Raw genomic sequence first — 23315 nt, 5'->3', positions numbered from 1 at the left:
CACAAATTAAGATATTATTTGATGAAATTCAAGAGCTCTCTGACTCCTCAAGGTTCAGAAAGGTACTAAAGACACTGTTAAAACAGTCGACCTGACTACAGTGGTTCAACCTTTATTTTATGAAGCGACGAGAATACTTTTTATATGCAAAAACAAAACAAAAATAACTGAATAGACTTTGCAATAACAAAAATAGACTTTATTCAACAGTTTCTTCTCTTCTGTGTCATTCTCCTATGCTGTTTACGTTCAGTGTTTTTTTATTTTGAGTTCTTAATTGGAGCAAATCAAATGAGTTATTTACTTCACTGTAAACGCTAAGAAAACACAAAAAATGCCAACTTGTTAATTTGCGAACATGTTAACAGTAGCATGGTAGAGCACTTACTGAATGAGTACAGCAACTTAAAACATGTAACTTACCTGCTCTCATACCAAGCCGCATGCGCTACTTGTCACCATGATGGTAACTCTGATGGTAAAACCCAAATTAACAGAAACGCTTCTAAATTAGCATAACAAAACAGTAATCACTACTAAATCTCCCTTACCATTAATCTTGTGCAAAAAACATTATATAACACTTAATTTTAACATTTACTCTCCCTTTCGAGTGCTATGGGCAAAGCATGCTGGGAAATATAAATCCCAGCCCAGTTTCAGTTAAACTTAAGTTAGTCTAAATTAAGAGAAATAAGTTCATACAACTCAAAACAATGAAACAGTTCAGTTTACTTGAAATATGTCAGTGCTGTGAACTCAAAAGAAAATACTCATAGCAGTTAATTTAACTGAACTAATATGTTCAATTTAAGTTTGTCCTACTCAAACCAATTAAGTATTTTGAGCATTAGGGTTTACATTTACATTTATATTTACATTTAGTCATTTAGCAGACGCTTTTATCCAAAGCGACTTACAAATGAGAACTTGTTGAGAACAGTAGACTCAATCAAGTCAACATGAGAACAACAGTATGTAAGTGCTGTGTGAAGTCACAGTTATGACAGTAAAGTGCTTGTAGCAAGGATTTTTTTTTTTTATTTATTTTTTTTTTAAAAACACAAATAGATGGAATAGAAATCGAGGTAAGTGCTACTATTACTGGGTCAAGTGCTGACGAAAAAGATACGTCTTTAGCATTTTTTTGAAAGTGGCTAAAGATTCAGCTGCTCGGATAGAGCGCGGCAGGTCATTCCACCAGCCAGGAGCAGACCCGGAGAAGGTTCGAGAGAGTGATTTTGTGCCCCTTTGTGATGGGACCACAAGCCGCCGTTCACTTGCAGAACGCAAGTTTCTGGAGGGCGCATAAGTCTGAAGTAGCGAGTTAAGGTATGGCGGTGCAGAGCCAGCGGTCATTCTGTAGGCAAACATCAGAGCCTTGAATTGGATGTGAGCAGCTACTGGCATCCAATGCAGACTGATGAAGAGAGGAGTGACGTGCGCTCTCTTCGGCTCGTTGAAGACCAGTCTTGCTGCAGCATTCTGGATCAGTTGAAGAGGCTTGACAGTGCATGCTGGAAGTCCAGCCAAGAGAGCATTACAGTAGTCCAGTCTGGATAGAACAAGAGCTTGGACAAGAATTTGTGTGGAATGCTCCGATAGGAAGTGTCTAATCTTCCTGATGTTGTACAAGGCAAATCTGCAGGACCGGGCCGTTGTAGCAACATGATCTGAGAAGCTTAAACAATCATCCATCACCACTCCAAGGTTCCTGGCTGTCCTGGAAGGAGTAATGGTTGACGACCCAAGTTGAATTGAAAGGTTATGACGAAGTGTTGGGTTGGCACCGACCACCAGCAGTTCCGTTTTTGCAAGGTTGAGTTGAAGGTGGTGGTCCTTCATCCAGGCAGAAATGGCTGTCAGGCAGGCTGCGATGCGACCAGCAACCGTCGGATCATCTGGTTGGAATGAGAGGTAGAGTTGTGTGTTATCAGCATAACAGTGATAGGAGAAACCATGATCCTGAATGACAAATCCTAGTGATGACATGTAGATGGAGAAGAGAAGTGGTCCAAGCACTGAGCCCTGAGGTACCCCAGTAGCAAGATGATGTGACTTGGACACCTCACCTCTCCAAGATACCCTGAAGGACCTACCTGAGAGGTAAGACTCAAACCACTGGAGTGCGGTTCCCGAGATGCCCTTCGACATGAGTGTTGACAGGAGGATCTGGTGGTTAACGGTGTCGAAGGCAGCAGACAGATCCAGCAAGATGAGTACTGATGATTTTGAAGTCGCTCGTGCCAGTCTCAGTGCTTCAGTGACTGAGAGCAGGGCAGTCTCAGTTGAGTGGCCACTCTTGAAACCAGACTGGTGGTCATCAAGGAGGTTGTTCTGTGTGAGATAAGTAGACAGTTGGTTGAAAACAACTCTCTCCAGTGTCTTGGCAATGAAAGGAAGAAGAGATACTGGTCTGTAGTTTTCTAAAAGTGCTGGATTCAGAGTGGGTTTTTTAAGCAGTGGGGTAATCCTAGCCTGCTTAAAAGCTGTGGGAAATGTTACAGTGTGAAGGGAAGAATTGATAATGTGAGTGAGTGCAGGTAGAATTGAGGAGGAGATGGCCTGAAGAAGAGGAGTGGGGATAGGGTCTAGCGGACAGGTAGTAGGGTGATTGGAGAGGATGAGTTTGGAAACATCTGCCTCAGATAGCATGGAGAAGGAGGAGAGGGTTTGTGCGTTTTCCGTTAAGATGTTATTGTCCGTGTGTGGTGTGGAGAATTGGCCGCTGATGGTTGTTATTTTGTGTGTGAAGAATGTGGCAAAGTCATCAGCTGTAAGAGCTGATGTGGGAGGGAGGGGAGGAGGGCAAAGAAGAGAAGAGAAGGTTTTGAAGAGTGTGCGGGAATCAGTCGAATTGTTAATTTTAGTGTGATAGTATGTGGTTTTAGCATTGGAGACATCAGTAGAGAAAGAAGAAAGGAGTGACTGATATAAGCTAAGGTCAGTAGGATCTTTAGATTTGCGCCACTTCCTCTCTGCAGCCCTGAGTCTCGACCGATGCTCACGAAGAGCATCAGAGAGCCAGGGGGCAGAGGGGGTGGCACGGACTGGTCTGGTTAAAAGGGGGCAGAAGTCATCTAAGCAAGATGTTAGAGTGGTGCAAAGAGTGTCAGTAGCATTGTTAGTGTCCAGTGATGAGAACTGGTTGGGGGGAGGAAGTGTGGATGAGACCAAAGAGGATAGCTGAGATGGGGAGAGAGAGCGTAGGTTTCGCCGAAAAGTAACTTGTGATGGAGTGTGTGTTGAGTTAGGGGACAGGTTGAGTGTAAAAGTGATGAGAAAGTGGTCTGAGGTGTGTAGTGTTTACAGTGTTGACCAGCTCCTGCGTCAGCATCACACGCATGTGTGCGTAAATTTCTGTTTATGGAGGAGACAGAGAGCTCTCGGATTTCATCAAAAATATCTTAATTTGTGTTCAGCAGATTAACAAAGGTCTTACGGGTTTGGAATGACATCAGGGCGAGTAATTAATGACAGAATTTTATGAATTTCATGAATTTTAGCATGGCATCGACAAGCTCTTATGGATGCGTGTCGCTCATACTGGAGTGAGTCGGTTATGGTCCGGTCTTCTGTTACAATCACAGAAGGGCAGAGACACTGAACGTAGATAAGTAAGGTGTTTATTTTCACAACCAGATGAACAACACTTAAAACAGGTGAGAGAATGGCAAATCTTCAGATGAATGGTAATGAATGGAATGGTAATACTGTCCTTTGTATTGAAGGTGACGGAGGATGGCAGAATGCGGGTTTCCAGACGTAACAAAGACGTTGGACTTCACACACGACAACAGGGAGCGTTGTGATTGGGTGACGGTGGAGCCTGGCATTTCCGTGACAACAGTACATTGATGGAAAGACTTAAACACTGGAAACAACTGATATGAACACAAGTACCAGTGTTTCAGACAGAGCTCTGTCACCCTTCACCATATGTATTAATGCATGTTAAAGGGTTAGTTCGCCCAAAAATGAAAATTCTGTCATTAATAATTACTCATGTGATTAACATTACAGAACCAAATACAGAGAAGCTGTTCCATCCTGGAGTCCTCTACAGAGAGCCCGTCACTCTCGTTTCCTGCCTCACACAAATCACTGTTATATGTCAGCGGGGTGGTCTGGAAAATACGTCATTTGAGAATGCCACTGAATGCCACAGAATGACACGTGAATGCCACACAAATGGCCGACCAGAGCTCCAGTCGCACCATTTCTTATAAAGAAAGCCAGAGTGAAGTTCACTTCTATGCACACACGTCTGGCTGCTAGGTGAGATGACCGAGGCATGACCTTTAGCAAGTGTCTCTGACAGGAATGATGATGTTCACTCTGAATGACAAACTGGTTCATACAGTTGTTGCTCCTGTAGCTCAGCTGGTAGTGCTTGACACTGGCAGCACAGAGGTCCCTCGTGAAAAAGAAGTACACTTAGCATACTTTTAAAAATAGTGTTTAAAATGGAAAAATAAATGAATAAATACTTTAAAAAAATAAATGAAATGTTTTCAAACACTTAACTGCATGTTAATTGCAATACATTAAATATATTATAGTTTATATTTATATTAAATGCAACTCGTTGAACTTAAGGGTGCTTTTTTGATTCACTTAAGTAGGACTTGAGTACATCTTTATATGTAATTTCATAATTCTATTGTCTTTAAAATATGGATTGAACTGTCGAACTGTACTGACAAGAATCTATGGTAAGATAAAATATACATACTTTATGTACAGCGGGTAAAATAATACGCCAATGCCTTTGAATACGCCAACATTTTTTTTTTATTAAACAGTTTCAAAGCAGCAATTCACATAACATTTTGAACAGACATCGATATTAACTTAAAACTACACAGACAAAAAAAATCCTAATTTTACAATCCATTAAAAAGCTATGTGTAATAAAGGGGAATGACTCAGGAAAAAGTTTTGAACACACTAACTGAAACTGTATTTAATAGTTGAGGTGGAAAAGTCTTTTTTGCAATGACAGCTTCAAGGCGCATCCTGTATGACCAAACTTTAAATCTTGAATATTCTGGGGGTCTCTTGTGTGAATTTTGATCCTGAGTTCCTTCCATAAATGCTCTGTTGGGTTTAGGTCTGGTGATTTACTGGGACATTCTAACAACTTTATTTTCTTCTTCTGGAACCAATTCAAACTCTCCTTTGCATTGTGTTTTAAATTGTTGTCCTGGTGGAAGGTCCATCAAAGTCTCATCTTAGTGGATGGCAACAAATTCATCTCAAGAATTCCCAGTACATGACTCCATTCATCTTCCCTTCAATAATATTGATTCTGTCAGTACCATGAGAAGAGAAACAGCCCCATACTATGATGCTTCCATCTCGAAAACATCACTGTTGGTATGGTATTTTTAGGATCACATGCAAAGCCATTTCTCCTCCAAACATGTCATGTGATATTGTTGCCAAAAGTTTGATTTTTGTCTCATATGATCTCACTAAACTCTCCCAGTAGTTCAGTCCTTTCCAAATGTTGTGTAGAAACTTCAAAAGAGCTTCAACATGTCTTTTCTTCAATAATGGAGCTTTATGTGGTGAGCGTGCATTTCCTATTGTTTTCTCTGTGACAAATGTACCTGCTGTTTCCAAGTCTTTCTGGACCTCTTTCCAAGTGGTCCTTGGGCTACTTTTATGACTAACCTTCTGACTTCCTGATCAGAAATCTTGTGAGGAGCTCCTTTGCATGGCCAGTTGATGGTGAAATAATGTTCCTTTTAGTTGTGGAAAAGGGCCCCAAGTGTGCTTGCAGAAACATTTAGGAGTTGGAAAATCCTTGTGTAACCAGTATTGTTGTTATGTACGGCAAAAATGTTGTTGTGAAAGTCTTGAGAGAGCTCTTTGCCTCTACCCTTCATGAGATGTCCAATACTTGCATTCAGAGGTGGGTAAGCCTTTTTCTAACCTAACAACATGCACTAACCCAACTGATTCTAATTTGCACAGGTAGGAGGTAGAACTGCTTAGTGAAATCTGTTACTTTCTTGACTTGCCTTGCCTTAGTGTACTGCTTTTTCTTAGTGTGTACAAAATTTTTATCCTGTGTCATTTCACTTTATTACACATCGCTTTTTTATGGATTGTAGTATTATGATTTCCTTATTTGTATTTCTTGGGCTAATACCAACGTCTGGTCAAAATTTTATGTGAAATACTGCATTGGAACTTAAAAAAAAAGATAATGTATTCAATACTTATTTTACCCGCTGTATATGTTTAATACCTTATTGTTATAAGATTTGAAGACTTTTTCCACAAGGGGTCATGGGTTTGATTCTCTCATGTACTGATAAAATGTACATTAGTTGCACTTCAAGTGGATTTCAATTTAATTTCTGACAAATGTAATGAGTCAGTAGGCTATAAAAACAGACTATAATAAGCAGTGCTGATATGTGTAAAAACAGTGGCAAATTAATGGCGATGCTGGCATTTGTGTTTCCTGTGAAGAGATCTTGGTTGGCATATCATGTGACTGTCATATTATAAAAAAGGATGTTCACTTTGAAATAAAAGGGAATGATTTACTAGGTCAACATAGTTTAAGACCGTGTTCTAACCAGGCGTGACACAATAATTTTCAGCGACAAGTAATTTGACTTCCACGCACAAAGCGGAAATGATGTGTGACCCGAATCAAAGCTGATCAGAGCATATTTGATTTTTAATGTATTTAACAATTATGTTCTGATTCTGATTCCACTTTAATTTCATTAATCCTAACTTCACTGTATCATATAGTATATTTTGTTTAGATATTTAAACAAACATACTCAACAAAAATTAGTTTGGGTAACAAGTTTTACAACAAAACAAATGTGCTAATTCATATCTTTAATCACATATTGTCCTATTATTCAGTAATTAACAATCTAACAAACCTTAAGTGTACTTTGAGTCAGATGTGATTGTAAGTAATGACAATGTTAATGGTAACGCTTACAATACTGGTGCACTAATATGCATTAATTCATACTTAACTAATGCACAGATAATCATGTGTTAATGTATGACTCATGAAGAACTAAACCATTAATTAATGATTTCTGCATCAGCAACTATTAAAGAGTCTATATGATTAATAGATTAAGTAATATATAAATTGTTATTAATTAAATGTGTCATAATGTATTAATTTCTTAATAACATATTTTATTAACTAATAGTGTAAGTTAATGTGTTAATTATTATTAATTAGACCTCAAGCTTCAAGAGCCTCAAGCTTCTTTACCAAGAAAGTGGCAAGATGAAAACCACTATTTTCTGTTTCAAACTTTCACATAGCATCTTTTGCTATATCATCATTTATATAAATATATTATAAAACAATAATTGTAAGGAAACTGTTAAAAAGACTGCAAATCAAACGAGATATTAAAAAGATTATTAGAAATAAGCAATTCAAAAGAAATAACTATAAAGATATTTTTGGGGTGTGTTTGTTTTTAGTGTCCAGTAGAGGTCACTGATGTCTTCTCTCTAGAAAGATGGACAGAGATTTGAGATAAGCGATTATATGTTCTAACCAGGGATTATGACACATAATACTGTTTTAGACGTTCAGTCTAGAAATAGAAAAAAATATTTTACGAGACATTTTTACATCTATCAAGACTTGTAAAACCTGCAAGTGTTAGGAAGCAAGCTTCAAGTTGATGGAAAAAGGGGGGAAATTACCTCAAATGTCAGATTTGACTTGGCAAATATTTTGGTGTCAGTCATTCCAATGACAAAACATTCAAAATACATCTGTAAAAATACTGGACTTTTCAACCTCTTCTTCATTTGTGCTTATGTATGTAGTTGAATGAGTAATGTAACATCCATATGGAAATGTAAAATAAATCAAATTAAGTGCTAAAACCCTGCAGAAAGAGTCACTAATAAGTAAACAGATTTGGTTAAATATTTTCATTGAACGGATTCCAGATTTGAGAAGAATCAAAATCCCCACAACTAACCAACCTACAACTCTTATCAAGGACATTTTACTTGTTTTACTTTTTAGAATATTTACTATGTGTGTTTTCCCTTTATCGATATAGTGATATAGTCATACAATTAGTGTATCAGGCTCAGCTAATGTTATGTCAATAGCATTAATGTATTGAGACTCTCATTTTGACATGTTGTCTATATTTTTTTAGACAGAAGGGTCTGGCTGCAGACATGCAATCTCAGACATGCATCCCCACAGATGTTTGATATGGAATAATAAGGATATTAAATATAAGAAAAAAAAAATTGAATATTGGTTTAGAAACAACATTTTATTGGTGACACAGCTGTTTCGCCATGATAGTCACTTACTTTCATATGGACAATTTCTAGATAAATTCAAACTTCCTATATCTGCAAAGGATTATGCAGTTGTTTTTGATGCTATACCTTCTGGTCTCCTTCAATTGCTGCGAGGTGCTAATGTTATTGATTTGGATGCAACTATTGATTTTAATTTAAGGTTAGATGGTATAAGTATTGTTGATAAAAAAATGTAACAATAATTTCCTTAGACAGATTTGTCACTGACTTAGGATACCCCCAGCTAAAAGCTTTTGGAATTCACGATTCCGGGACATTCAGTGGGAGAAGGTTTTTTTTAGTTTCCAGGAGATACTGTGTCACCAATAAGATCCATGAGGTTTCATTTAAAATTATTCATTGTATTTACCCAGTTAATCAGGTTATAAGGTTATATTTAAGAAAGATATTGATTTGAAATGTCTGTTTTGTAATTTGTATGATGAGACTATTTATCATCTTTTGTGTATTTGTGTATTTGCACTAAATTGTTCTGGTGTGATTTTGAGGTCTGTAAGGAGATCTCTGGAACTGACATTAAAAATTGTTTTGTTCTTAATTTGTTTATTATTTTAGGGAAATATCATATTCATAAATGTCGATGGGCAAAAAATACGCCTAGTTTAATGCAGTTTAAATTTGAGCTTTGTCATTATCTTAAATCATTGGAGGGTGTAAGGAACACCAATGCAATAAAGACTATAGACTGTTGTAAGGCCTTGAAATTCTATCCTTTTTAAGAATTTTTGTATTTATTTTGTTATTAGAGATATGTTATATATTCGAGATATTTGATTTCAATATCCCTGTGTATATAGTTATTTATCCTTGTATTTGTTACAGTACAGATGGCTCAGAGATAGAAGATCACAGTTAAGGTATTTATTTGACATAAGCAGAGGAATAGTCGAACACAGGTGAGGAATGATGCAGTGATTCAGAGTGATAGATGAATGAATAATGATACTGTCCTTTGTGAATTGCAGGTGGGTTATCATTGGTGATCGCTGGAGTAGTAGAGAAGCTGAAGACGGATGACACTCACACACTCGATGGAGACACACGAGGTAACTTGGGAACACTGGAGACAGGTAAGTAACAACAGGAGTCCTTGAGGTAAGCATTCAGGAAGAGTCCTTAGTTGTGAACGAGACCGGATGGTGAGTGACTGTGTGTGAGTGTCTTTTATGTGTGGAGTGATTGCAGAGGTGATTGCGTGCAGGTGTGAGTGATTAGTATTCAGGAGAGGGAGTGCGCTGCGATTGGTTGGTGTTGGAGCCTGGCGTGTCTGTGACAGTACCCCCCTCCCCACGGCCCGCTCCTGAGGGCCGCGGACCCCGATGTCGTTGTGGTCTTCCTCTTCCACGAGGGGCAGGCCTGTTGGGATGCGCAGAGTAGAAGGTTTCCAGCAGGTTTGGGTCGAGTATGTCATTGCGCTGTACCCATGAGCGTCCCTCAGGACCATAGCCTTCCCAGTCTACCAGGTACTCGAGCTGACCACCACGGCGCCGGGAGTCCAGAATTTCTCTCACCTCGTAGGCAGCTCCATCGTCCAGTAGGAGTGTGAGGGGGGAGCTCGGCTGCGTCAACGCCAGGCTCTGTGGAGGGAGAAACAGAAGGATGGTGAGGCTTGAGAAGTGACACGTGGAATGTAGGGTGAATGCGATACTCAGGTGGGAGTTGGAGTTTGTAGGTGACAGGGTTGATCTGCTCAAGGATGGTGAATGGGCCAATGAACCTGGGACTCAGCTTACAGCATGGTTGGCGTAGACAGATGTCCCTGGTAGACAGCCAGACCTTCTGCCCAGGTTGATAGACAGGTGCTTCGGAGCGACAAAGGTCGGCTGTCAGTTTACGCCTACGCAGGGCACGTTGCAGCTGGTGATGTGCTTAGTCCCAGACCCTCTCGCTCTCTTGGAACCAGTAGTCGACCGCTGGTACATTCGATGGTTCCCCTGACCAGGAGAACAGTGGGGGTTGGTATCTGAGTACACACTGGAAAGGTGTAAGGCCGGTGGATGGTTGGCGTAGGGAGTTTTGTGCGTACTCGGCCCAACCCAGGTACTGGTTCCAAGAGTTCTGGTGGCCGTGACAGAAGGTACAGAGGTAGCGACCGATCTCCTGGATCTTCCTCTCCGTCTGCCCGTTCGTTTGAGGATGGTATCCCGATGACAGGCTCATGGCCATACCTAAGAGCGAGATGAAAGCCTTCCAAACTCTTGAAATGAACTGAGGTCCTCGGTCGGAGACAATGTCTTCAGGGATTCCAAAGTAGCAGAAGATGTGGTTGAAATCTGTCTACTACCACATATATACATGTACAGTCATTGGAAGCAGGAAGATCCGTAATGAAATCCACTGCTAGGTGTGACCATGGACGGTTGGGAACGGGCAGAGGAAGGAATTTGCCTGATGGTCGGTGGCTTGGACTCTTGGAGATGGCGCAATCCCTACATCCCTGCATGTACCTTCTGACATCAGATGCCATATTGGGCCACCAGAAGCGATCTTTTAGCAACGAGAGGGTTTCATTGATGCGTGATCTCTCCTCTCCCTCTGAACGAAGTCCAATCTGATAGTTCTCAGAAAATGAACTGTAACTTATGAATACTAATGACAAAAAAAATGACACTTACGTCTAAAGGAACGTTGAAATGTCAGGTTTTAAATCGTGCAAGTCAAATCGAAAACAAACATTCTGTGTTTATGTAATCTGTATGAAAAGAGACATATGTCAGAAGTCTGTGATTCAGCTCATTATCCGCTAATGCGGCCACGCCCACGGAGCCAGCGCTATTCAGACGCAAATTCAGAGGCAATACATGCATTCATCGTCTCAACCGTGTATTTATTGTCTTGAAAAGTGTTTATTTGGATGTTAAAGCAATGGTTAGCGATCTCTAGAAGACATGCCGTTAGTTCCTAGTTCCTTTTCTTCTTTATATGAATTTGTGGCCTAAAGGTGTACAGAGAGCGCCCTCCGGCTGCAAGTATGAATTGAAAATATCATTCCTGAAATGTCCTCTTCTTCTTTAGAATAATTTGTGGACTAAAGGTGTACAGAGAGCACCCTCCAGCTGCAAGTATGAATTGAAAAAACAGTATCCAGCACTCATAGTGATGACAATAAATATTACTTCTCAGTATAGAAAATTGACATAAAAATATAAGAATCCATCAATATTTCTCCAAATGTGCATGCTTTTAAGCTAAAAGCCTATATGAAATGCCATAGAGGTAACATAATTGTTCAGACACTTTGCATCACAGAAATACATTTTATTTTAAAGAATTTAATAGAATACCATTATTTTAAATTGTAATAATATTTCACAGTATTGCTGTTTATGATGAGCTGAGACATTATTAAAGAGGTTTTTTTTCACAGCCTACCTGACTGAAAGGCCTCATTAATATGCAAGTCATTTCAGGTCATTATTATGTGATTCTTTTGTCTTCTCAGGTGTAAATGGCCCATTATTCATGCAGATTCACACCTCCATGCATACTGTGTTTCTTGACAAAAAGTGTCTTACAAAAACTAAATCAATATATTGTTTTATATGAAGGAGTAGGCAGCATAATTTTTACATAATTCTGAAGCAAAAACTCTAGTTTACAACCTCCAATACCCAAAAGTCTTGTGAACACAGATTTAATATACTTTTTTTGGCCTTATTTCAGTGACTTAAGTTTTTTGTTTTTTCAATAACCACGCATAAACATTATTCCTTCAAAAATACAAACATGTACATACATGTTCCTCACATATTATTGTAGCCTAGTTTGTGCTGAATACAGTGTAATGACACTTTTGTCATTTATATGTTTATGAACAACTGAAAAAAGCACAAATGTCAGGGCATGTCAAAACTTCTCCAAGCCCCAAATCAGCCTCAGACTCCAGAGGGTTAATTTTTTTTTTAATTTTATATATTTTTTGTACTATTGTTATTTTTGTTTTGTAATGTATACGTTTTTTATTGAATTTCTTGCTGCTGTTATTTTTTTGTTACTGAATAAAGCATTAAAAAAAAGTTCGAAACAAAAAAAAAAATCTCAGACACGCATGCGCAGTCCAACACATGCATTCTCAGACACGCATGCGCACTCAGATACATGTAGTCTCAACCGCACTTGCGCAGTCTGACACATGTATTCTCAATCATGCATGCACAGTATGACGTGTTCTCAGCAGCTCGTGGACACGCAGATACATATGCTTTCAGACGGACGCGTTTAATGCATCTACAGGCTACTTGTAAGTATTAGTGATGGGAAACCGAGGCTTTCTGAAGCGTTTGAGGCTTTCATCAAAAGTGTTTATTTGGATGTTAAAGCAATGGTTAGCGATCTCTAGAAGACATGCCGTTAGTTCCTAGTTCCTTTTCTTCTTTATATGAATTTGTGGCCTAAAGGTGTACAGAGAGCGCCCTCCGGCTGCAAGTATGAATTGAAAATACCATTCCTGAAATGTCCTCTTCTTCTTTAGAATAATTTGTGGACTAAAGGTGTACAGAGAGTGCCCTCCAGCTGCAAGTATGGATTGAAAAAACAGTATCCAGCACTCATAGTGATGACAATAAATATTACTTCTCAGTATAGAAAATTGACATAAATATATAAGAATCCATCAATATTTCTCCAAATGTGCATGCTTTTAAGCTAAAAGCCTATATGAAATGCCATAGAGGTAACATAATTGTTCAGACACTTTGCATCACAGAAATACATTTTATTTTAAAGAATTTAATAGAATACCATTATTTTAAATTGTAATAATATTTCACAGTATTGCTGTTTATGATGAGCTGAGACATTATTAAAGAGGTTTTTTTTCACAGCCTACCTGACTGAAAGGCCTCATTAATATGCAAGTCATTTCAGGTCATTATTATGTGATTCTTTTGTCTTCTCAGGTGTAAATGGCCCATTATTCATGCAGATTCACGCCTCCACGCATACTGTGTTTCTTGACAAAAAGTGTCTTACAAAAACTAAATCAATATATTGTTTTATATGAAGGAGTAGGCAGCATAATTTTTACATAATTCTGAAGCAAAAACTCTAGTCTACAACCTCCAATACCCAAAAGTCTTGTGAACACAGATTTAATATACTTTTTTTGGCCTTATTTCAGTGACTTAAGTTTTTTGTTTTTTCAATAACCATGCATAAACATTATTCCTTCAAAAATACAAACATGTACATACATGTTCCTCACATATTATTGTAGCCTAGTTTGTGCTGAATACAGTGTAATGACACTTTTGTCATTTATATGTTTATGAACAACTGAAAAAAGAATTTGAATTTCTTGCTGCTGTTATTTTTTTGTTACTGAATAAAGCATTAAAAAAAAGTTAGAAACCAAAAAAAAAAAAATCTCAGACACGCATGCGCAGTCCAACACATGCATTTTCAGACACGTATGCGCACTCAGATACATGTAGTCTCAACCGCACTTGCGCAGTCTGACACATGTATTCTCAATCACGCATGCGCAGTATGACGTGTTCTCAGCAGCTCGTGGACACGCAGATACATATGCTTTCAGACGGACGCGTTTAATGCACCTACAGGCTACTTGTAAGTATTAGTGATGGGAAACCGAGGCTTTCTGAAGCGTTTGAGGCTTTCATCAAATTGTGCCGAAAATGGTTAATTACTCGAAGCTTTTAGCACAGTACACATTAGTGACATCTGGTGGTCAGACTTGATTTCTGCACCATATCTAAATCATTGCGGAGCAGATCTATGGCAAAGAATATACACTAACAAGAAGCGACACTTAATAGAACGTTCCATTGGAACATTGGCGCCAATATCAGCTGCTCTGTTAAAAAAACTTACATTAAAGCTGAAATCCAACCTGAATGATGACAACACAGAATAAAATACTATCATTAGTGATCATCAAATCCTTTTTACAGTTTATTTTACACACTTTGTGTTTAAGTCTTCAACTTTTTTCACCAAACCTTTGCTCTCATTGCTGCGGCGCCTGGGGAGCAGTTTGGGGTACGGTGCCTTGCTCAAGGGTTTCACCTCAGTCGTGGTATTGAGGGTGGGGAGAGCGCTGGATATTCACTCCCCTCACCAACAATCCCTGCCGGACCTGAGACTCGAACCCATTACCTTTGGGTAACAAGTCCGACTCTCTATCATTTGTTCAGGTGTTCGGGTAAGTAATATAGGCCTAGCCTGTAAAATAAATCTAAGAAAGTAACCAAATGTAAAATAACACTGCATGGTTTTCACACTACAAATTAATAGATTAATGCCTATTAAAGCTAACTATATTCAGATGAATATTTGCATTTTGTTGTGTGATTAACATTAATGGCTCAATCGTCAGAAGGTGACTGCTGTCACTTTAAGACAATAGATATTAACACACATCGGATTTTCTCCCAGCTGTTCATGTACACTTACGATATAAACTGCATTTAAGTAGTTAAACACGCTCCAATCCGGTCATTTTAACGCATTTTTGTGTGTATTTGATCGCTTGGACGTGCCCCTGAAGCCCAGCGTGTAATTTGTTTGTCGATTTGCGATCCGTTTTGGAAGGCACACACAATTCAGCTCGAGGAACAGCGTCTCTTGTGCGGATTATTGTGCCTTCAACGTTTTAAACTGTTGATAATAATTATCAAACATTTACTGCAATTTAGCAACAGTAAAGACTGAATTTTACAACAATCACCGATTGTGCTGATTCTGACATTAAGTTTGGGTTTAGGGAGGAAGGAACGTGCACAGCTGTGAAGAGAATGAAGGTGTACTAGACGAAACTAGTTTTTACCTCAGATATCTTCTGTCTGATCCTTGGAAGCCAAAATCGAAATCAAAAATAAAATTAGCTTAATATCACAGGCCTAACGTATAATAAGCAGACGTTTAGTTGTTTAGTTCTCTCCTCCATCGTCACCATTAAACAGGGCTTCATGTGAGCGGCTGTGCGCGCTGTAGCTCCTGAGCACGTGAGCGCGATCTCTCTTCTGGATTGCGAAAGCAAAAATGCATCATAGACAAATGTTCTAAAATTATTGCATACAGACTCAGCTGGCGACTCTGGCAAGATAGAATTTGCAAGATAATGTCTATATAGCAATAATAAATGAACTTGCATTTTCTTCATAATTTCTCCAGTACCGATCGCATAACCGTTAATGTCAGAGCTTATCGATACACCGGTCTTTCATAATTTAGCCCCGGGGCCAATATTATACCAGGTTTCACTGTCTAATAACGGATGTAAAAAACAACAATCGCAAAAAAATTTTTATTTAATTATTATATAAATTATTTCACACTCCACATTTTGGGGGGCCACAAGGAGGTCCGAGCTTGTTGTCACAGGGGCACTGCCCCAACCGCCCCACAAGATTAGCTAGATGTAAAAGTTTTGTTTAATCTATAAGATAATATTATGTATTATTATATAACTGTTCTGATATCTATATGATGTATCCCGTCGTGCTATCGGGTATCATTTCTTCATCCGGTAAATTAGTGAAGATCTAAATATTTTATTTAGGCACTGAAAAAATTGACTGTTTTACTGGCTCTTGTTTGGGTCTGTTGTTTTGAAAAGTGACAGAGAAGTTTGCAGGTGACCTACTCTGTATAATTGTTGTTTAGATGGGGTGTTACTTAAAGGTGCTCTAAGTGATGTTACGCGTTTTTAGGCCAAAACGTTTTTTGTCACATACAGCAAACATCTCCTCACTATCCGCTAGCTGCCTGTCCCCTGAACACACTGTAAAAAAACACTGTAAGCCAAAACCTCAAAGACCCCTCCATTCCACTTTATCTGTTCCAGAGTCACGTTTCTGTCTCCAGGGTCATTGATACTTTGGAGAGCCTTAAGGGAGTGAAATACTCAAATTGAGACACTGTACTCCATGCTTACTGTCATTTTGAGGCTTTAGCAGACCTTGATTATACATACTCTTCTGTAAACTGTGGTTACCCCCTGTGGTAATCATGGATTTGCATAAGAAAAAGAAAAAGAACGTTTCAGCATGACAGGTAAGAGTTATTGTTTATTCGATTTTACAACTTATATCTAAGTTGTAAAATCTGACAAAAGTGGACAGCGAGGACCAGCCGGCCACCTCACAGATGTCCTTGAGTGAAACGCCACTAGACCACGCCCAAGAAGAGGCCATACCTCTAGTGGAGTGTGCTCTTACTCTTATAGGGCAATCCAGGCCCATAGAGGAGTAGCATAGAGTGGCATTGCTTTGAGACCGGAGACCCTTTGGTGCGGCCGCCAAAGCAGACGAAGAGCTGGTCAGACTGCCTAAACAGCTCAGACCGTTCAACATAGATTCACAATGCCCTGAGAAGGCAGAGCAATTCCACCTCTCGCTTATCCGAAGAAGGAGGAAGCGCCGAGAGGGAAATGATCTGTGCTCTGAATGGTGTCGAGAGCACTTTCGGGATGTAGCCATGCCTGGGTTTTAGAACGACTTTAGAGTCGTTGGGCCCGAATTCAAGGCATGCAGGGCTCACAGAGAGGGCCTGCAGGTCACCAACTTGTTTGACCGATGCTAGCGCTAGTAGCAGAGCTGTTTTAATCATTAAGGGCCGGAGGTCAGCTGACCACAGCGGTTCAAAGGGAGGACCTTTGAGAGCTGCAAGGACCATGGAAAGGTCCAACGTGGGAATGGTGAGTGGTCTAGGGGGATTCAGCCGCCTAGCACCTCTCAAGAAACGCACAATAAGTCTGTTTCTTCCCACTGTCTGGCCAGTGATGGGAGCATGGAACGGAGCCTGGGCCAGTCGTGGGCCAGCGCATCCATCTCCTTTGAGAAGAAAGTTGGGCAGTGAGAGTTGTCTTCTGAGGCGAAGAGGTCGACCTCTGCCTTCCCGAAGACCTCCCATATCCCCTGAACTGTCTGGGAATGGAGCATCCACTCATCCAATGGGATATTGCTCCGAGACAGCATATCTGCTCCCAGGTTCGATTTTCCAGGTATGTGCGTCGCTCTTAGCGACCGCAACCTGGGTGCTGCCCATTCGAGGAGGCGCTGCGTCAGGACGCAAAGGCGGCTGGACGACAGGCCTCCTTGGTGATTTATGTAAGACACTACCGTCATGCTGTCCGACTGGACTAAGACGTGGTGCCCTTCCAGGAACTCTTGGAACGAGACGAGGGCTCGTTCTACTGCCAGCATCTCGAGGCAGTTGATGTGCAGATGGCTCTGCTCGTGGGACCACGAGCCGAAGGCCAGCCTGCCTCGAATACAGCGCCCCAACCTGTGTTGGAGGCGTCCATCGAGAGCACCTTCCTTCTGGACACCGCCTGCAGGGGAACACCACATTCGAACCAACTGGGGTTCATCCAAGGTTTCAGGGCAGTGATGCAGGCCTGATTGACCTTGAGTAAAAAGCGGCCATGCCGCCAAGCGTGGGGTGGAACCCTGGGTTTCAGCCAGTATTGCAGAGGCCGCATTCGTAGGAGGCTGAGCTGCAGTACCGGGGAGGCGGAAGCCATCAGCCCCAACATCCTCTGGAAGAACCTCAGAGAGTAACGGGCTTTGTTCCTGATGGATGCCGTGAGCTTCTGAATCGTCAGAGCACGCTCTGGTGAGACTACAGCCCTCTTTCGGACGGAGTCAAAAACTGCGGCCAGGAACGCGATATGTTGGCTGGGGAGCAGTGAGCCCTTGGCAAAGTTGACCCTGAGTCCCAGGCACTGCAGGTGGCTGAGGAGCACGGATCTGTAGTGTTCTAGCTCGGTACGAGACTGGGCCAGAATGAGCCAGTCGTCGAGATAGTTGAGAACTCGAATTCCCATCTGTCTCAGAGGGAGAAGCGCCGAGTCCATGCACTTCGTAAAAGTGCGGGGAGCTAGGGACAGCCCGAAGGGTAGGACCGTGTATTGATAAGCCACACCCTCGAAAGCGAATCTCAAGAATCGCCTGTGACGGGGGGCTGAAAGTAGGCGTCTTTCAGATCCAGCTAGAAGAACCAGTCCTCGGGACGAATCTGCGCGACATCCTGAACTTCCGTCTCATGAGGGAATGGTTCAGAAGTCTGAGATATAAGATGGGTCTGAGACCGCCATCTTTCTTGGGGACAAGGAAGTAGCGGCTGTAGAAGCCCGACTCGCTCTCTGCGAGGGGGACGATTTCTATGGCTCCCTTTGTTAACAGAGACATCACTTCTGCACGGAGGACATGCGCGTCGTCCGGTTTGACTGAAGTGGGAACCATGCCGCTGAAGCGCGGGGGTCTTTGGGCGAACTGCAGTGAGTAGCCGTGAATTACGATCCCCATAACCCACCTTGACACACCGGGGATGGCTTGCCAGGCCTCTGCCCGTGTGGCAAGGGGCTGGATAGCGTCTGGTGACAGACTGCTGTGCAGGGGTCTTTGCACTGACGTTAATGGAAGAGGAAATTTGCTCTCTTTTTAACAATTTAAAAATGTTGAGTTCACTATTAGAACGGCGTTTTGCGTGGGCGCAACTACTGTGGGCCCAGGGCGCATAACCCATTGGTCCCCAACACGCCGAGGCGGCGGGGGAACTGCGCGAGAGAGCTTTTGGGGTGGTCTGGCCGCGGCGAGACTTTGCCCCATCCTCTTTCTTCCCTTCAGATCAGGAAGACGCTGGAGGCGTCGGGTCCAGCACTATCTTGGGCCGGGGACCCTGGCATCTCGGGAGCGAGGAGCGTTTAGCAGGGTGGGCCTGCTGTCGCTGCTCCTTAGGTGCTCGTAACCCTTCTCACGGGAGCCATCAACCAAGGTGAGAGCCGCATGTGAAGAAGTTCGCAGGCGGGCGGAGTGAGGAGATCGCCATGACTTCGTCAGCTCCATGTGGACCTCGGGGAAGAAGGGTGCAGATCGCTGGCGGGGGGTCTGGCGGGGCCCCGGCAGGTACCACTCGTCCAGCCTGTTGCGAGTCGGCTCCTCAGGTGTGGCCCATTCCAAGTCGAGCTCCTCGACGGCCCTAGAGAGGATGCGGATCAGCTCAGCGTCCATTCCGGGCCTGGAGTCAATGGGCTCCAGTGACGGCAGGGGTGCGCTGACCCATTCCTCCATTTCAGACGCCGCAAGCGACATGGAGTCATCGACACCTGGGCTCATCCTCTGAACCGCCGAAGGAGACAAGGCCGCTCGCTTCTGCTGAGGGACGCTGCTCCGGGCATGAGAAGTGGACGGGGGACGGCTCTGACATAGGAGAGGGAGAGATCGGCGGGCGCTGGGCCGGCGAAAGCTCTCCCAAATCCGAGCGCTGAGCCCCGCTGCCTTGCTGCCTCGCTGTCTCTTCCTAGCCGGCTCACGGGAGGAAGAGGACGGGAAGGCGCGGGGGAGCGGGACCGCTTTCAGTGAAGAAAGCGATCCGCGAGTGCAGAGAGGCGAGACTCATACATTCGCAGTGCGGGCATGAGGTCTTGGTGAGCGCGGCTTCTGCGTAGGGCTTGCCCAGACATCCGACGCACTCACCGTGGCCGTCATCATCCTGCAGAGGGGCTCTGCAGGTGCCACAAGTGTGGCACAGCATTATAACAACGCCGCCGCCGTGCTTGGGTGGGCTCTTTTAGAGCAGTATAGACCGCTGGAAATGCTCTTTAGTGCGGTGAGAAACCGCTGAAATTTGCGCTTTTAAAAGCTCGCCGGATGGCGGCAGGAGACTCACTGAGAGCGGGCCGGAAGCTCGGCGGGCGGATCGAGAGCGGCACTCGAGGCGGCAGTCTGCGGAGGCGCCGGCGCTGAAGCAGGCGGCGATCTCAGCTGTCCTCTGCGAGGCCTCTTCAGCGGAGGGAGAGAGCTCGTTCCAGTGGCGAAGGCGTTCAGCAGGAATCCAGCGAAGTGCAGTCTCGCTGAAGGAAAGAGAACTGATTCCCATGGCGAAACGCCTGCTTATATAGCCATAAGCCACGCCCATTTTGGCGGGCTCGTTGGTGTGCTGTTTAGCCGTTGGCGTGCTGTTTCGCCATAGGCTTGCGCGACTACGCCGCTCCGTCATTGGTTCAAAGAGTTTCATTCCTTTGAGCCAATAGACGTGCAGTTACACTGCACTTTTGAAAAAGGCTTCAGCAAGGAGGAAAAAAAGGAGCTTTTCCCCATACGCAGTATGAGTGAAAGTATCGAAAGGGAACACGCACTTTCTCTATGTATTTTTATTTATTTATTTCAGTCATCCTCTAGTTAATAACACATTTTTGTGGTGTGACAAACTCAGAACATGTATTTAATATTGATTTACACAAACTTTAATTTACATTTTTAAAACCCAGTGGGTGTTTCTAATAAAGTTTCAATACAGTTAGTGACCTCAAAGAACCACCGTCAGAGTTCAAAGGGGAAGTAAACATTGAGGAATTCTGGCAATCAGTGGATCTGGAGATGGTTGCACGTGGCTTTGTTTCCTGTAAGTAATTGTATTTAGGTACATAAAGTCCCTTTAAGACCAGTCATTTCACTCAGTGGCCATCTTTGAAATGCATTCCGGGCAAGCAATTACATCCCCTGTCTCTTTAAAAGGGAAGCATCAAATTCTCTAAAACTTTTTGCAAGCTTAAATTGTATATTTTAAATCATCAGTGAAACCTGAAAACAACTGTCTGAAATAGTGTTTATTTTGATGAAATAGCATAAATTTTTTTTCAGTGTGCATACCCAATCCTAAGGGGACATCTCAGAAGATGTTTTTTATAGCTACCATGATTTTACTGATTAGCGATTGGCTCTTTTATTTCAAAGACGGGTCTTCCTTTAATAGAGCTGCCATATAAAGCATTGCATTTTTCCCCATTCAAAACTAGATGAGTGACATGTCTTGTGTATTCTATATGCTTTATATGATATCGATATGATCAAATTAATTTTATATTTGTAGCCTAAATGTTTTCCCCTCCCCCCTCAGGCTGAACAAACAATCCATTTGTTGTGGAGCCAAGTTATGAAAAGTGGGCTCCATGGATTGGACAAAAAACAAGGATGGGTAACACAGTACTCAATACAGAGTATGAGAAGGTTTTTCTCTCGAAAAGTTACATCACCCGAAGCTCAGGTTCTCAGTGTGTCTGAGGATCGTCTTGTAGACGAGCTGATGAAAAAGAAGGTTAAAACCTTGAACTGTTTAATTTTACATTTACATTTATTTATTTGGCAGACGCTTTTATCCAAAGTGAGGAATACAACAAGCGAGTCATCATGAAGAGGCAAATAGACACAAGAAGTGCTCACAATACAAGTTTCAGACATTGCTCAGAGTATAATATGCTACAATAGAGAGGGGTTAAAGGAAATGGAAGGATATGTAATGAAAGAATAGTTTGTTTGTTTTATAAGATGAGGTTAAGTGCTCACAAAAGAGATGAGTGTTCAGCTGTTTAATCATTTCCATTTAAGTCATTATGATTAATTTGATCATGAACCATTTACATAATAGGTTGGTGTTTTCAGAAAGTTGTGCAAGGCCTGTAATGTGGACTCCAAGGGATCTCGCATGGACAGGCAATCATACAACAAAATTTTCCAGAAGATCTGGGGGGCATCAGGTGAGAGACTGGTTTGATATGTTAAAAATTATTTTCACTTGTTCCCTTCATTTTTATTGTCTTTTTCAGGTGGATATTCTGTTGTCCTGTGTCCACATGACGTAGTCTACAGTTTGAAGTTTAATTTGAGGGCAGAGAGTCCATTGATTTTATGGACTTGCTTTTGTCATGGCAACACTTGCCCAACGTCACAATATATGACTTTGCTCGAGGCTTGGCAACACATGCCAATTTCTGTGTACCTTCATCTCTTCCGTTTCAACCGTACGAAGGAAGACTGGCAGACTCGACACCTGAGAATATCAACAAAGCAAAGCAAGGAAAGCTTAAAGTATCTCTTCCTTGGTTGATCGAGAAGACTGATACTCTGAAGAATCAGTCTGGTGCCAGAAATACAGGGTTGGCTGAACAGCCAAATTGAGCAGCAATTTCTTGCGGACTTGAGAAAAACCAACTACTTTATCAATAATATGGCTCCCTCGACATACATTTTCATTATGCGGAACATTATCCATCACAAAAATGCATCAGCAAACTAGAAGATGTTGGAGCGACAGCTACAGCTTGGTCACATACCTCACAGCATTGAAAATGTTGTCCTCTCTGACTTGGGACAAGCAATTTTAAGTCAGTATCCATTCTACAGGTGCTGGTCATATAATTAGAATATCATCAAAAAGTTGATTTATTTCACTAATTCCATTAAAATAGTGAAACTTGTATATTATATTCATTCATTAAACACAGTTTGATATATTTCAAATGTTTATTTCTTTTAATTTTGATGATTATAACTGACAACTAGGAGAATCCCAAATTCATTATCTCAGAATATTAGAATATTACTTAAGACCAATACAAAGAAAGGATTTTTAGAAATCTTGGCCAACTGAAAAGTATGAACATGAAAAGTATGAGCATGTACAGCACTCAATACTTAGTTGGGGCTCCTTTTGCCTGAATTACTGCAGCAATGCGGCGTGGCATGGAGTCGATCAGTCTGTGGCACTGCTCAGGTGTTATGAGAGCCCAGGTTGCTCTGATAGTGGCCTTCAGCTCTTCTGCATTGTTGGGTCTGGCATATCGCATTTTCCTCTTCACAATACCCCATAGATTTTCTATGGGGTTAAGGTCAGGTGAGTTTGCTGGCCAATTAAGAACAGGGATACCATGGTCCTTAAACCAGGTACTGGTAGCTTTGGCACTGTGTGCAGGTGCCAAGTCCTGTTGGAAAATGAAATCTGCATCTCCATAAAGTTGGTCAGCAGCAGGAAGCATGAAGTGCTCTAAAACTTCCTGGTACACGGCTGCGTTGACCTTGGACCTCAGAAAACACAGTGGACCAACACCAGCAGATGACATGGCACCCCAAACCATCACTGACTGTGGAAACTTTACACTGGACCTCAAGCAACGTGGATTGTGTGCCTCTTCTCTCTTCCTCCAGACTCTGGGA

At 41.9% G+C, this 23315-nt stretch overlaps 1 protein-coding gene across 1 annotated transcript; it reads right to left on the bottom strand.

Annotated features, from left to right (window-relative positions):
* Positions 1 to 429: 429 nt before the first annotated feature.
* LOC125253929 lies at positions 430 to 3380 on the bottom strand. Its single transcript, XM_048168186.1, has 3 exons — positions 2100 to 3380; positions 1133 to 1901; positions 430 to 472 (listed from the first exon to the last, which is right to left on the bottom strand). Exons 1-3 carry the CDS (start codon positions 2653 to 2655, stop codon positions 430 to 432), a joined length of 1368 nt encoding a protein of 455 aa, XP_048024143.1. The 5' UTR covers positions 2656 to 3380.
* Positions 3381 to 23315: the final 19935 nt, after the last annotated feature.

Source organism: Megalobrama amblycephala, linkage group LG19 (assembly GCF_018812025.1).
Source record: "Megalobrama amblycephala isolate DHTTF-2021 linkage group LG19, ASM1881202v1, whole genome shotgun sequence".
In the NCBI taxonomy this organism is placed as follows: domain Eukaryota; kingdom Metazoa; phylum Chordata; class Actinopteri; order Cypriniformes; family Xenocyprididae; genus Megalobrama; species Megalobrama amblycephala.
This window is presented reverse-complemented; position numbering and strand designations above follow the sequence as displayed.